Here is a 12,212-nt window from a genome sequence, read left to right on the forward strand (position 1 = left end):
TTTATCTCAGCCTAGTCTAACTCATATCAAGAAATCCTCTGTCTCGCATTCAAACCTTGTAACAAACATTTCCTTTTAATTTTTCTTTTTTTCTGAATGCCAAAAGCTCCCCTAGGCACCCGTGTGCTTGGAAATTCAAGAAGTTAACAGGAGATGGTCAAGCAGCCTTGATTTTAGGTGGCAGTGGCGGCAAAGCACAGGTCTGAAGCTGTCAGGTTGCAAATCACCTCATCCTCCTGCTGGTAGTGCACCAAGTGTTACCGCAACTCTGGGCTTCCAGCTCCCTGCTGAAAGCGATGATGTGTGAAATTCGCACAGACATGTGCTTTCCTTAAAATGGCCCTTGCCCCTCCCACAGCCACCCTGTAACTTCTCTTTATTTCTTCTTTTTTGTGTGCCAGGGGTGTGGAGGGGTGGTCAGGGAAGGAGGAGAAAGTGGAGAGCGTCCAAGAAGTATGACTCACGAAGTACAGTGCTTTACCGGAAAGGAGGCAGCGACTCTGCTTCAGGAGCTGGCACAGCACATTTCCAGAAATCCACACAATTCCTGAGAATAGCTGTTAACTGCTGAGCAGCTGCTGCAGGTACTACATTAACTTGGCCTCCTGGCTTACAGCCTGCAATGTTTCACTGAAGACAACCCAGCCGTTACATCAGTCTCTGGCAATGAAGGACTTGCTGAGGTACAGCTTGCAGGCCAAGGCTGATCGGCTTTTCTGCCACATCCCCCCGAGTTTGCCCCCCTCCCCCAGCTCGTCCGAAGCGCTTGCCTAGCTCTCCCACTGCCAAGGAAAACTGCCACAGCAAGAAGGGTTAATGGAAAAGGTTTTGTGCTTTAAGATGTTTTGAATAGCTTTTATTTTTAGACTTTGTAAAAGATACAGCATGAAAGCCTATTGTTCTTATGGTGAGAGATCTTTACAAAGACATCAATATTTAAAGTAATTAAAAATATTGTAACAAAAGACTTTGCTTAAAAAACTTGGCAGGTTAACAAGCACTCCTCCCTCCGTCATCTTTTATTTCCATCAGACCAAGGCCAGATTGTGATCCATGCGTGCTGCAACATAAACAATAGGTGGGTTACTTCTGTTCAGGCTAGCCTTGATGCGCATAAGCCTGCTGGTCTAGTGGGGAGAAGCCTGCAACGGCCAGGGTCAGCAGACAGAAGAACTGTTGGTTGTTTTTTCTTCCCCCCACCCAACAATAATTTGGCATTCTTTTTAATCAAGAAGCCTCCTCTGGACTGTCAGTCCTCTGGGAAACAGAAATACAGGAACCTCACTTGGCAAGAAACCTCTCCAAGCCTGGGATGGAGCTCCCTTCCAACCCACTCAGCGGCCTGAGATGTGAGCCCAGGCTCTGTGGGCTCCTTGTGGATGCAAACTCCTGAATCCACCTGTTCTGGTAGTGGGATTCATCCCCCTCGGTGATGTGAGCCAACAGGCAAGCTCGTGCCGAGTAAGGCTAGTTTGAGATGGGCCTTGAAAAGTAAATTTGGACCCGCTGAGGCCAGTCAATCTGCTGCAGAAGCTACACGGTATGGACTGTAACGCCACAGCCATCAAACCTTTCCAACAGGGCTGACAGGTTAGTACGCAAAGTAACCGAGGTGACACAGTGGTGTAGAGAAGAGGCAAAAGATTGCTCAGAAATGTAAAAACTCACTCACTCAGTTATAGCCCAGAAGGCAGCAACAAATGATCAAAGGACCTCCTGCACTACTAAACTGCCTGCAGTGGTTAGCCCTGGGTTCAGGGTGCCTTGTGACTGATTTAAACTGAGGCAATATTTCATACCGAGCTTGTGCAAGAAACCATTTACACATGGCTCTTCTCTAGTAAGGTAGGAATTGCTGCTGTCTCATTTTGTGTGCTATTATTCTTGGGGGTGGGGGGGTTGGGGTGAAACAGCTTAATGATCTTTACTTAAGACAAATTATTTTAAAAAAAAACCAACACAAAAAAAAACCCAAAACACAACCTGAAATTTTTTTTCAGGTTACTAGAAACTGAACAATTAAAGCAGATCATGCCAAGAGGTGCTCTTGGCATGCAACCTTACTGAAATGGTTTGTCACTGGCATTAAGCCTAAATATACTGTTGGCTTGGGATGCATGTCCCTTCCAGGGGCACTGTTTGGTGCAGAGGTTCATATGCCATCATGATTCTTCTCAGGAAGCTTTGCAATTAAGAGAGGGGAACCTGGCCTGGCTGCCTAGCCAGGCAGAAGAGATGCTGCAGAGCAGCTTGGTCTCCCTGCTTCTATTTCAGGGCATGTCTTCTGTCACCACAAGGAATGGCACCCCTTCAGTTAAAGGGAAACTGAAGAAAAGCAAGGGTAGATGTGACCTTTATTTGACTGTCTGAACAGTGACACAGTGAGAGAACAGAAAGATGACTGCTGAAATAAGTAGGTACTCGGTAACTAGGGCCTTGTCTGGGAAACATGTAACCTTTCTGGTTAATAACTAAGCAGTGAATGACTGTGGCAGTTGAGGCCCCAGGTTCTGAAATGCAGGAAGCCCACCCCATCTGGAAGCATCCCTGGTATTAATGCTGAAGCCCAACTCAGCTCTAGGACTTGCCCTTTCCTTAAAGGACTCAGTGAAAGTGTTCTTTTTTTTTCCAGTTGTGTCTCGCATAAGAATGAGGGTATGATGAACCACCTCCTTGATCAGCTATGGCTAAAGCACGTACATCAGGGTGCCACAAGACAACTGGTAGATGGTGCCTTGGCTGCAGCAGTTAGATGGTTTTAAAAAAACAAACACACACCCCATCAAAACCACCCAGAAAATATGGCTGCTGTGGAAACTCTGCTGAATTCTCTCATGAGCACCTAAAACTTACTTTGCCATCAATAGGAATGAAACATCCAACAGGGGAAGGTAGTTGGACTGAGAAGACCTGTATAATTAATTTAATACTTCAGCCTTGCTAATCTGGACCATCAGCTACATAAGTGGTTTCAGCACTTTGTGTTTTGATCTGGATGAGACATGGCTTATGGGCAGAACTTACTGTTCAGGTTTTATTGGCTTAATAGGAAAGTCAGACTGAATTAAGTACAACAGCTTCATGCCTTCTCTCAGGCTTTAACTTCCTTGTGCAGGGTTTTAATTTTTAATACATTAAGATAAAAACATTTGGCTATGTATTTTCCTTGGCTCTTTGCAAAATAGGTAGCAACTTACCTGTTCACTCCAGGAAAGAGAACAATGCACAGGGTGTTATTCTGCAGACTTCTATAAAGCTTTTTGATATGATGGTCTAACTTCTTCACCTTTTTCTTTAGCTCCTGCATAACAGAATATAAGTATTAAAATCCACATTTCATCTGCAGATCTGTAACAATCACACTTAAAAGCGCGTGTGGCAAGACTGACCCTCGGGCAGTGTGAGAGTGAGGACAGCAGTGATTCTGTAACTGGCTGGCATTTGGCAGCGCAGCGGCTCAGCGGCAGAGAGAACCACCTGCCCTACTCAGATGGCACTGCAGCTTCCTCCAGTAAAACTGAGAGCTGCAACGACAGCTGTTCGTTCCTGTAGGGCTATACAACTAGTCACTTCTTCTGACTCCCATAACATTTGCTACACCTGTACAGTGCTCCATCTGCTCTCAAGTGGCAGGCTTCAGTTCCTGTGTAGCATCACTCACTGCCCTGATCAGCTATGCTGGTGGGGTTTTTTTTGTTGGTGTGGGGTTTTGGGTTTGTTTGTTCTTCTGGTGGTTTTTTGTTTTTTTTTTTTTTTAAGGTTACAGAGTATCCTGCAAACATTACATGATCTCACATAATATTACTTCTCCAACCTGCCTTGTAGGAACTGATCCTTGGCAGCCTCTCTGCTCCAGCACAAGGAAATCCTTCTGTTACATGCAGCTCTGCACCTAAGTCTGCTCAAAGTTATCACTCCTGGTTCCCAGAGCAGTACCTCCTCACTAACAGCAACAAACATCAGCACAGCCTTAAACTCACAGAGTCAGATAATTGCTCCATTTTCTCATACAAGATGTTTCCTCCTTGCTTCCCATTGCTGTGATTCATTTGCCAAATCCATCGCCAGAGGTGACCTGAAGCAAGAGCGTTCCTACTTCTTAGTTTGCCACCCTTCATGGTCCATCCATTTATAACTTCAAGGGCATCCACAGCACTTTGTGATTTCTGGAATTCTGAAACACAAAGAGAAGGGGAACATGCTTTGGCAGTGATGTGGCTGCCCTTTTCCTTGGCACCTGTAGGGCAGGGCTAAAGGTGTTGAGCAGTAATGAGATGAGAAACTGAAATCCCTGCAGCAAGCAGATTCTCATCTTGCTAGAGGTAAACATCAGACTACAGAACGGCCAGTTAGCTGCAACAGCACTCATCCAGTTGTTCTCCTTTTTTAGAGGTGATTACTTGTCTGTGAAGCTTCACAGTAGCCAGCCCTTATGTTGAGGTACTGGAGCCAATGAATTATCCTGAAACTTTTCTAAGTAAAGATAATTTTTTTTTTTTTTAAGCAATTTGGTTTTGGTTTTTTTTCCCTTTTAAATATTTAGCTGTAAACTGCTCCTCCAAACAATACATGCTTTCACTGGAGTATTTTAAATACCATCACTTTGAGCATACATGAGTTTCAGTAGCTCTTGCTATGTCTGTGCAAAGTCCCAAGGGCTGCTGAATGAGCTTATTTGAAGGAAATAAGCAGGCCGTATGTGATGCTACTTACTGAGGAAACAGCAGTTCCTGTGCCTTCCACTCTGGAGATCCTTTGGCAGGAACAGTGTTTCCAGGTCTTTCAACTGGCTGAATTCTTCTTGCAAGTCCAACTCTGTTATTGACTTCTTTAGACCCGCCACATAAATCACACCTTCATTTTCCACATCCAGTTCTAGTTCCTTTATCAAAACATCACAGTCCAACATTGCTGCAGTGACAGGTCTCTGAACCTGGGGTGGATTCAGAACACAGCATGTCAGCCTAAGCAGCTCTGTGTTCTGAGCTTCTATTTTAAATTATTTTCTCCCATTACTGAAAGTTGACAAGCTATTTTCCCCTCCCTTGAAAAAAATATGAGTAATATGAAGGCCAACTTAATTAGTCATGAAAAAAGACGAGAGATCATGTTTGTAGTGCAGAAACACTGTAAAATTAAGAACCCCATACTTTGTATATGGCATTCTAACACCCTGTTACTTGGCTCTTCCTTTTAAAGCTGCAGCTGGAGGTCAGAATGCTTTCTAACCCCCTTCTGCCGACAGGCAGAAAGGAAAAAAACAGGGCTATAACCATTTCCTTTCTACCAGTGGCCCTAAATTGTCCAGGGACAGAGAGATGGTAATGGCACAACCAGCCAGCATTTGCCCAGACGCTATGCTGGGAATAGATGTTAAAAGAGATGTATCGGAGGCTGTTCCTGTCCTCAACATAACTTCGGCTTTTGCCATTTGCATTGTTTACCTTAATGCGGCATCCTGCTACCTCAGCTCCATTTAGGCTTTCCACAGCAAGCTGGGCAGCTTCCAGCACTTCATATTGGATACAGACATAGGGCTTGAAATAGAATAGTAAGATATTCAGGCTTATCAATAAGACATATTAGCCCTCCCTTTTTAAAAGCCAGGTCTCAATCAAGTTGTGTTTTCTTTTAGAAACAGAATAGAAAAACGTTTGGGAGTTACGTATTGTAACAGTCCATATACCATAGCTATTAAAAACAACCTTCAATTAGCTCATCAATTAATAACAACTTTTTTTTTTTTTGGCCATTAAATGCCTCAGCATATCAGTTCTCTCAAAAAGCATCTCAGCTTCTCCAATGCTCAAAGTCTTCTAGCTTGAACAGCACAGTTAAGCCACATGAGCTGTGTTTCTTCTTGTCATTGTGTGGCACAGCTTTTAGATACCCTGAATTGCTGTAGCTGATGACTAAACCACCAGAAAAAAAAAAAAACCCAAACAGAATAACTTGTACTGCAGTAGTTCTAATCCATATCTTTCCAAGAGGTGACTCAGGCCTTCCATGCCTGTCAGCAAGCTTAATGCTTTGAGTGCTCCTCACCTGGTACGTTTCAGTTACCACTGTAAGAGATCGGATTGGTCCACACCTCCCAAATTCTTTTTTCACAGACTTCAGGCAAAAGCTTTCTTCAAAAGGACCTGCGTAAATTGTCAGCATGTCAGTCAGCTTGCTTCTCACCTGTAGGAACACAGATTAGAGAAGGAACTTCACAAAGCAAAGGAACTAACTACTTGGTGCCTCCAGACAAATAACGTCTCTTTCCAAGCTCAGCAATTAAAACTATTCTCAAAAAAAAATAGTACCTTTTCACAAAGTCCAGCAAGAAGGTGAGATGCAATGTACTCTGGACCCAAACTGAACTGAATGACACTGAATGTGGACAGGGGAACATCTTCTAAGGCTCTCTGAAGAATCTGGAGTGAAAAGAGTGTAAACGCTCAAAGAGGTACAAGACAATTGTACTGCAAAGGATCAGAAACAAAGCTGTTGAACTTAATTCCCAACTTTAATTTTCATTATTGTCCAAGGAAGCCCTCAGGCAGAAATACTTCTTTAGTGAGTCATGAGAGGATGTAGAGGGGATCAAAGCTTATTTCCAAAAAGTTAAAATGGATTTAGCTAATCTGGTATTAACACTATTGCTAACAGTACTGTTGGTCAGCTTTTTAAAATAGGACTGATCTGCCCACCCCCAGAACAAGAAGAACTTTGAACTACTTTGATGCCTGCTTAGACCTACCCACTCTAAGTCCATTCACCTGTTTGTTTGAAGCACTCAGGTTACTCTGACACAGGCCAGAAGAGTCTAGTTCCTGTCTGCCCAAAAGGAGGGGGTTTTGGCCAGTCACCCGCAAGTAGTCTAAAAAACTAGCAGAGAGAAGGAAGCTGTGAATCACAGTAGTTATCAATAAGGTGAATTAAAAGCTTTTAAGAAGTGCTTGTCAGAGAAAAATTACACAGTTCATTAAAGAAACGTGAAAGAATATTCCTGTCCTCAACATCGAAAGAAGCCTAGAAAATGCTTTGTAAAATTTAAGCTGCAACTTCTGGAAGTTTTTCATTGGTATGCTACAATTATTTGTGTCTCTCTGAAGATCCTAGTGGCTTCTGAAAAGCATAATGCACTTCTTTGATTTTACTGAGGTTTCAACTGAAGGAAAAAACTGCACATTTGACATTCTTATTACCATGGTTTAGATAAATGTGGAGGCTCATTCAACTGCTTCTGGACCCTACATCCTTGTGGCTGTAACGCAGCTTTGCTCTGTGAGACCTCAGCCAGTTTTTCAGCTGTCAGAAGCATCTCCAAGTTTAGTTCTGCTACCTTGAGGAAGGAAGAAGATTAGTAATTGGCTTTCATCTCAGCTAATTGTAACTAACCAAAAAAACATGTGCTTTCTCTATGAGTCACCTAGGCATACTCCACAGTAGTGAAGAAACACAGGCATCAATTTCTTGCCTTATTATTTTCTGTTGTCATTTTCAAGCATGCAGCACTCGCAGCATTAACCAGCAATCATCTCCAAAAAAAGTTCTCTGCGAAATCAATGAGACAAGCAAGAGACTCAAAACCAGCTGAATCACTGCCACAACATACAAGGTCTCTCAGTTCTTTCATCTCAAAAAATGACAGGCAGTCCTGTAGGCTGGAAGTGTCCGAATCCTTCTTTACCCAATGCCCCTCTTCAAGATCAGCAGCAACGCTGATTCACGTCAGTGTTTGACTACTGAAACACTGATAATGCTCCAGGTTATTAAGATACCTGGATATATGCTGAAAGTAACAAGCTGTCAAAATTGAGGCCTCTATCACAGCTCCATTTTCTCTTTTAAATCAACAAGAGGATGGGCAGGAATTTTTTTTCCTTCACAAGCACAACAACTTGTACGTTCTGCAATTAAGGACAGAAATCTTAATTAGATATAGCTACCTTTGCTGGTCCTTGCTCAATAAAGAATTGAGCCAATTCCAATGCAGCTCTAGCATCTTCTGTGGGATCATGCCCAAGCTTCTGTTCACACTGAATCTCCTTCCTAGGGCATCAAAATTAGGTGTACAGGCAGAGCATCTGTTTTTCCACACTGACCAACATCCTGTCTTTTGTAAACTGGGTCCTTTTTGGGCAAAGTAGCTTTCCCCTCACCAAAAACAATTTCAGTTCTGTGCAGCAGCATTCTTGTGAAATATTCCCAAAACTTACTGCAAGAAATGTTTTTGCAATGTTGAGCAAAACACTGTTCACCAGGTTTGACAGAAGCAGTGCTAGTACTTAGTACTCTGATCCATGACTGTTTTCAATTTTACTTCTTCCTTGACCAATGACCCAACTCACAATTTGCACACAGACAGCGAGGCAACCACCAACTCAGTGAAGTTTGGAGCTGCAGAGTATTAATATTCATTATGTGAATGGTGAGAACTTTATTGCTATGACATACTATCCTGTGGTAGCTAGTACACTGAGGAACGTGATTTAAGTCAGTAAATCATACTTTCATACATTAGCCTTTCTTTCTTGCAACCTGCAACAGATCTCACTTGTGTGAGCCAGAGTGTCTTTGCTGCTGTACAGTTCAATACACTGGTACTGCTACAGACCTGCAGAAAAGCTAGTTTTGCTAGGACTCAAATCTGGTTGGGTCACAGCATCCCTACCTGCTCAAAGACAAGCCAATTTATTATGCTGCTTGATGCTTCAAACAGGTAGTAAATTCTTCTTTACCATGTCTATTTGTACAGCCTGCTCCTTTCTTTTAAATTTTAGTGAAAAAAACAAGAATTCTGATGCTACTAGTGGAAGAGCAAGACCCTATGACACCCCCCCCCCCGACAACACAGTAATAATCTTACCCTAAAACAGCTTTGGCTAGAAATTTTAGCTTAAATCTTCGACCCTCATTTCTGGCAAAAAGCAGTGAAGTATCAATAACACTAGGGTGGATCATCTGGAGGAGACAAAATATCACAAGTTTAATTTAAGAACAGCAGTCATCTAGAATTGGGCAGTAACTCCATTGTTATCTGTGCCTCGGCTTTTTTATTTCAGTTGTCAGTTTCTCACTGATGAGTAACGGGTCCACAAGAAGAGAGCAGATGGGAATAATGAAACAAGTCCAACTCTGCTTTCTAACACTCTATTGGAAAGATCTAGATTGGGTTAGAATGATTAATTATGATTCAGGCATTTTAGATTGGTTAAATTAAATATAGGAAGGACTTAAGCTCTTCCCGTGACAGAGCTATCAAAAGCACCTGGCTGAAGCAGAGAGGTAAAGCTTCTGTTGCAACTTTATCTATGCCTGGACAGACTCCTTCCCTCCTTTTGGGTCTGAACAGCCCCTTGCAAGTTTTATGTATGTAAGGAGAGTCTTTCTCTTTTAAATCCTTACAAATACAAGGCTATTCATAATAAAAAGCAATTAACAAGTGTTCAGTAATAAAAAGAGGAATTGTTTAGAGTTTTCAGGTCTGAAATAAGTACCACAGGGTTGCGAAAAATACTCTTCAAGGTATACTCACTTCTAAAGCCTGAAGATCAGCATTTAGAGAATGACCGACCAATACTGCATCATGGGGAAGCATTTTTTTTAGTCTGGTTTGGATGTCTGGCAGTGTTGTTTTCACTGGAAGCAGCATTTTCTTTGTGATTCCTGAGAATCTTCAATACAGAAGTTGAATGAGGTAAAAGCAACACATTAGCAACAGCGACTACCGGAGAATATTACAAACAGGGCATGTAAAATATGAACAGTGTAACTAATGACAGAATGCTATTTACTGCTTTCTGTTCCAACATAAGAGGATATACTGCAGGTATATTAAACTGCTATAAGTGCTACCACAGCTGTTTCAGAAGTTTCTCTCTCTCAAGTATAACTTATTCTTAAGTGATGCAGTTCTTAGCGTCAGATAGCACAGGTAAGGAAACACTGCACAACTGATGGTGGAAGGAGATGCTTCCAAGTAACCTGTGGGGATTGGCACGTCACCTCCTGGATAAGGCCAGGAAAAGTTTTAGGGAAGACAAGGCTTGATTTTTTCCTGCTTTTGTTACAAGCCTGAGCTCAGCCCTAGAGGTGTGTGAAAGCTGATGAACTGCTTTATTCATTTTTTACAGATGAGCAAACTTAGCTATGGGGCAGAGAGACACAGCCTGCAATCCTGTACTCTTACCCTGTTTCTTATTTTACAGCCAGTAGTGAAGAGTAACTTGTACTGGGTATCATTAATCTGTAACAGAACTTTTCCTAAAACACTGCAGAATGATAATGCTTCTGCCTAGCCACATGGGCACTACATAGCAGAGAGTGTATACATGATGTTGATTACTCTAATCACATAGCGAGAACTGTATTCTTAACACTGAGTTAAATGCAGTAGATATCTGTGCAAACCAAAGCCTTCTGAAAGGTCCTGTGTAACAGGTTTAATTTGAAAGGGCTGCAGCTCTTAAAGACGAAGAGATAAGAAACTTATGTGCTAGTCACCTGGTGCGGTAGTTCACTACTGTGCTTTCAGGTTTGACCAGTTCATTCAAGAGGCATTGACCCTGTGCATCCACCAAAGAGACACGTGTGACTTCACTCCCTTTTGCAGTCAGGCACTGTCAGGAAGAAGCAGAGGCAGTTGTTCAATCAGCAGGATGCTGCCACTCAAAAACCTTAGCTAACATTGCTTTGGCTGCAGCCAGCATCACTAAGGAGTTACTCAACTAAAGAGATCTACCACTCAGAGCTAGTTGTTCTATACTGTAGCATGCTTCATTTTAATTGTTAAATGTCCACCATAAACACAGCAAACACACAGGCAAGCACAACACCACAAAGAAAACCATTATAAAGAAGTGCTGATTTCACAAAATCAGTCTGCGCGCTGCACTGCAGAGCTGTCACTGAGAGCATCTTCACCAAAGAAGACGTACAATTTAATTTAAAAGCAGAGCCCAGGTTGTAGTGTTAGTTACTCAATGCTGATGCCAAACAGGCATTTCTGCAAGGTCAAAACTGCAATAAAGGAGGAATCTTCACCCCAGCATGCTGCCAGAAGAACTGTAATGCCTACAGGAAAGATGTGTGACAGGGAAGTATCCTTCCTTTCCCAAACCTTGGGAAGGGCTGGCAGGAGGAATTCCACAGCCGTCTCGGGGGTTACTGCAGCATTGCTGATGGGTCTGGCAGATCTAGCTGCTGCTCTGACAGCCAATGCAGAACTGAGCTCGCCACTGCACTGCTCAAGATAATATTTCTCTTATCACCAGAACCACTTACTGAGTCCTTCCCATGGCTGCACTGGCACTGGTACCATCAATGAAAGGACTGGCAGCAGACATGAATATATCACAAGTGGTTTAGGAAATACACGAGGTGCTTGGCTCACTTTGGAATAGCTAGTAGGAGTTTGGTTGCTCGACTATATTCTGTAAGGCCACACACATATATTTTTACCATTTCACAATCCAGACCAAAGAGGGGGCTGCTGTCCGTCCTCTGCTGATCACACTCTGTATATATATAGCCCTTACATTCAGGGGAGCCTAGAATGAAAAGATACGCATGAATAAGAAATGGACCTCTCTCTTCTAAAACTCATCATATATCTTATATGACAGTTAGTGATATGTTTGGTCAAAATAAAGAAAAAACACAACAAAACAACGAAACAAAAGCCCTCAAAAACTGACCTTTTATGGGATAGTCATTTTTTTTCTGCTCTTCTAAAGTTAGAGTATAGCTAGTAAGGCCTTGTTTTTTTCCTCCGTATTTCCGAATGATGGGATCACACTGCAAGTCTGAGCTTTTAGGAATACATTCACTGCTAGTGGAAGTCAACCCTGTAAAACACAGAAGCATCTGTCAAGCTCAGATAGCACTCCCTACTTGCAGTCAGTTTTCTGCATTAGTATGCACACTAAGAGGCTACAGCATTTTAAAGGAAAACACTACCCGGAACAATAAACGAGAGAGAGAGAGAGAGAGAGAGAGAGACAGAGAGAGAGACAGACTATCTATCTCCAGGTTTTTTTCTCTTTCTCTCTCTCCAGTTTTTATATATATGCATCTCCAGTTTATATCTCATTTAGTGTGTGAGTGTGTATCTATATACACACACACTATACATTATATATACATAATTATATACACACAATACTATATATAATACTTGTGTGTGTATATACTATGTGTGTATATATGTGTGTATATATATA

At 42.2% G+C, this 12,212-nt stretch overlaps 1 protein-coding gene across 1 annotated transcript; it reads right to left on the reverse strand.

Annotated features, from left to right (window-relative positions):
- Positions 1–990: 990 nt before the first annotated feature.
- Positions 991–11,837, reverse strand: LOC104154527 (putative RNA exonuclease NEF-sp; the record flags this gene model as incomplete). The annotated part of the gene is made up of 15 exons (XM_009700588.1): positions 991–1,060; positions 3,198–3,301; positions 3,981–4,174; positions 4,714–4,933; positions 5,445–5,537; positions 6,046–6,183; positions 6,309–6,419; positions 6,765–6,873; positions 7,194–7,330; positions 7,938–8,040; positions 8,858–8,952; positions 9,527–9,665; positions 10,495–10,610; positions 11,452–11,540; positions 11,688–11,837. Coding segments are annotated over 15 exons (1,868 nt in total), but the record flags the coding sequence as incomplete, so codon positions are not given.
- Between the last annotated feature and the right edge of the window lie 375 nt (positions 11,838–12,212).

Source organism: Cariama cristata, unplaced genomic scaffold (assembly GCF_000690535.1).
Source record: "Cariama cristata isolate BGI_N322 unplaced genomic scaffold, ASM69053v1 scaffold37425, whole genome shotgun sequence".
Lineage (NCBI taxonomy): Eukaryota > Metazoa > Chordata > Aves > Cariamiformes > Cariamidae > Cariama > Cariama cristata.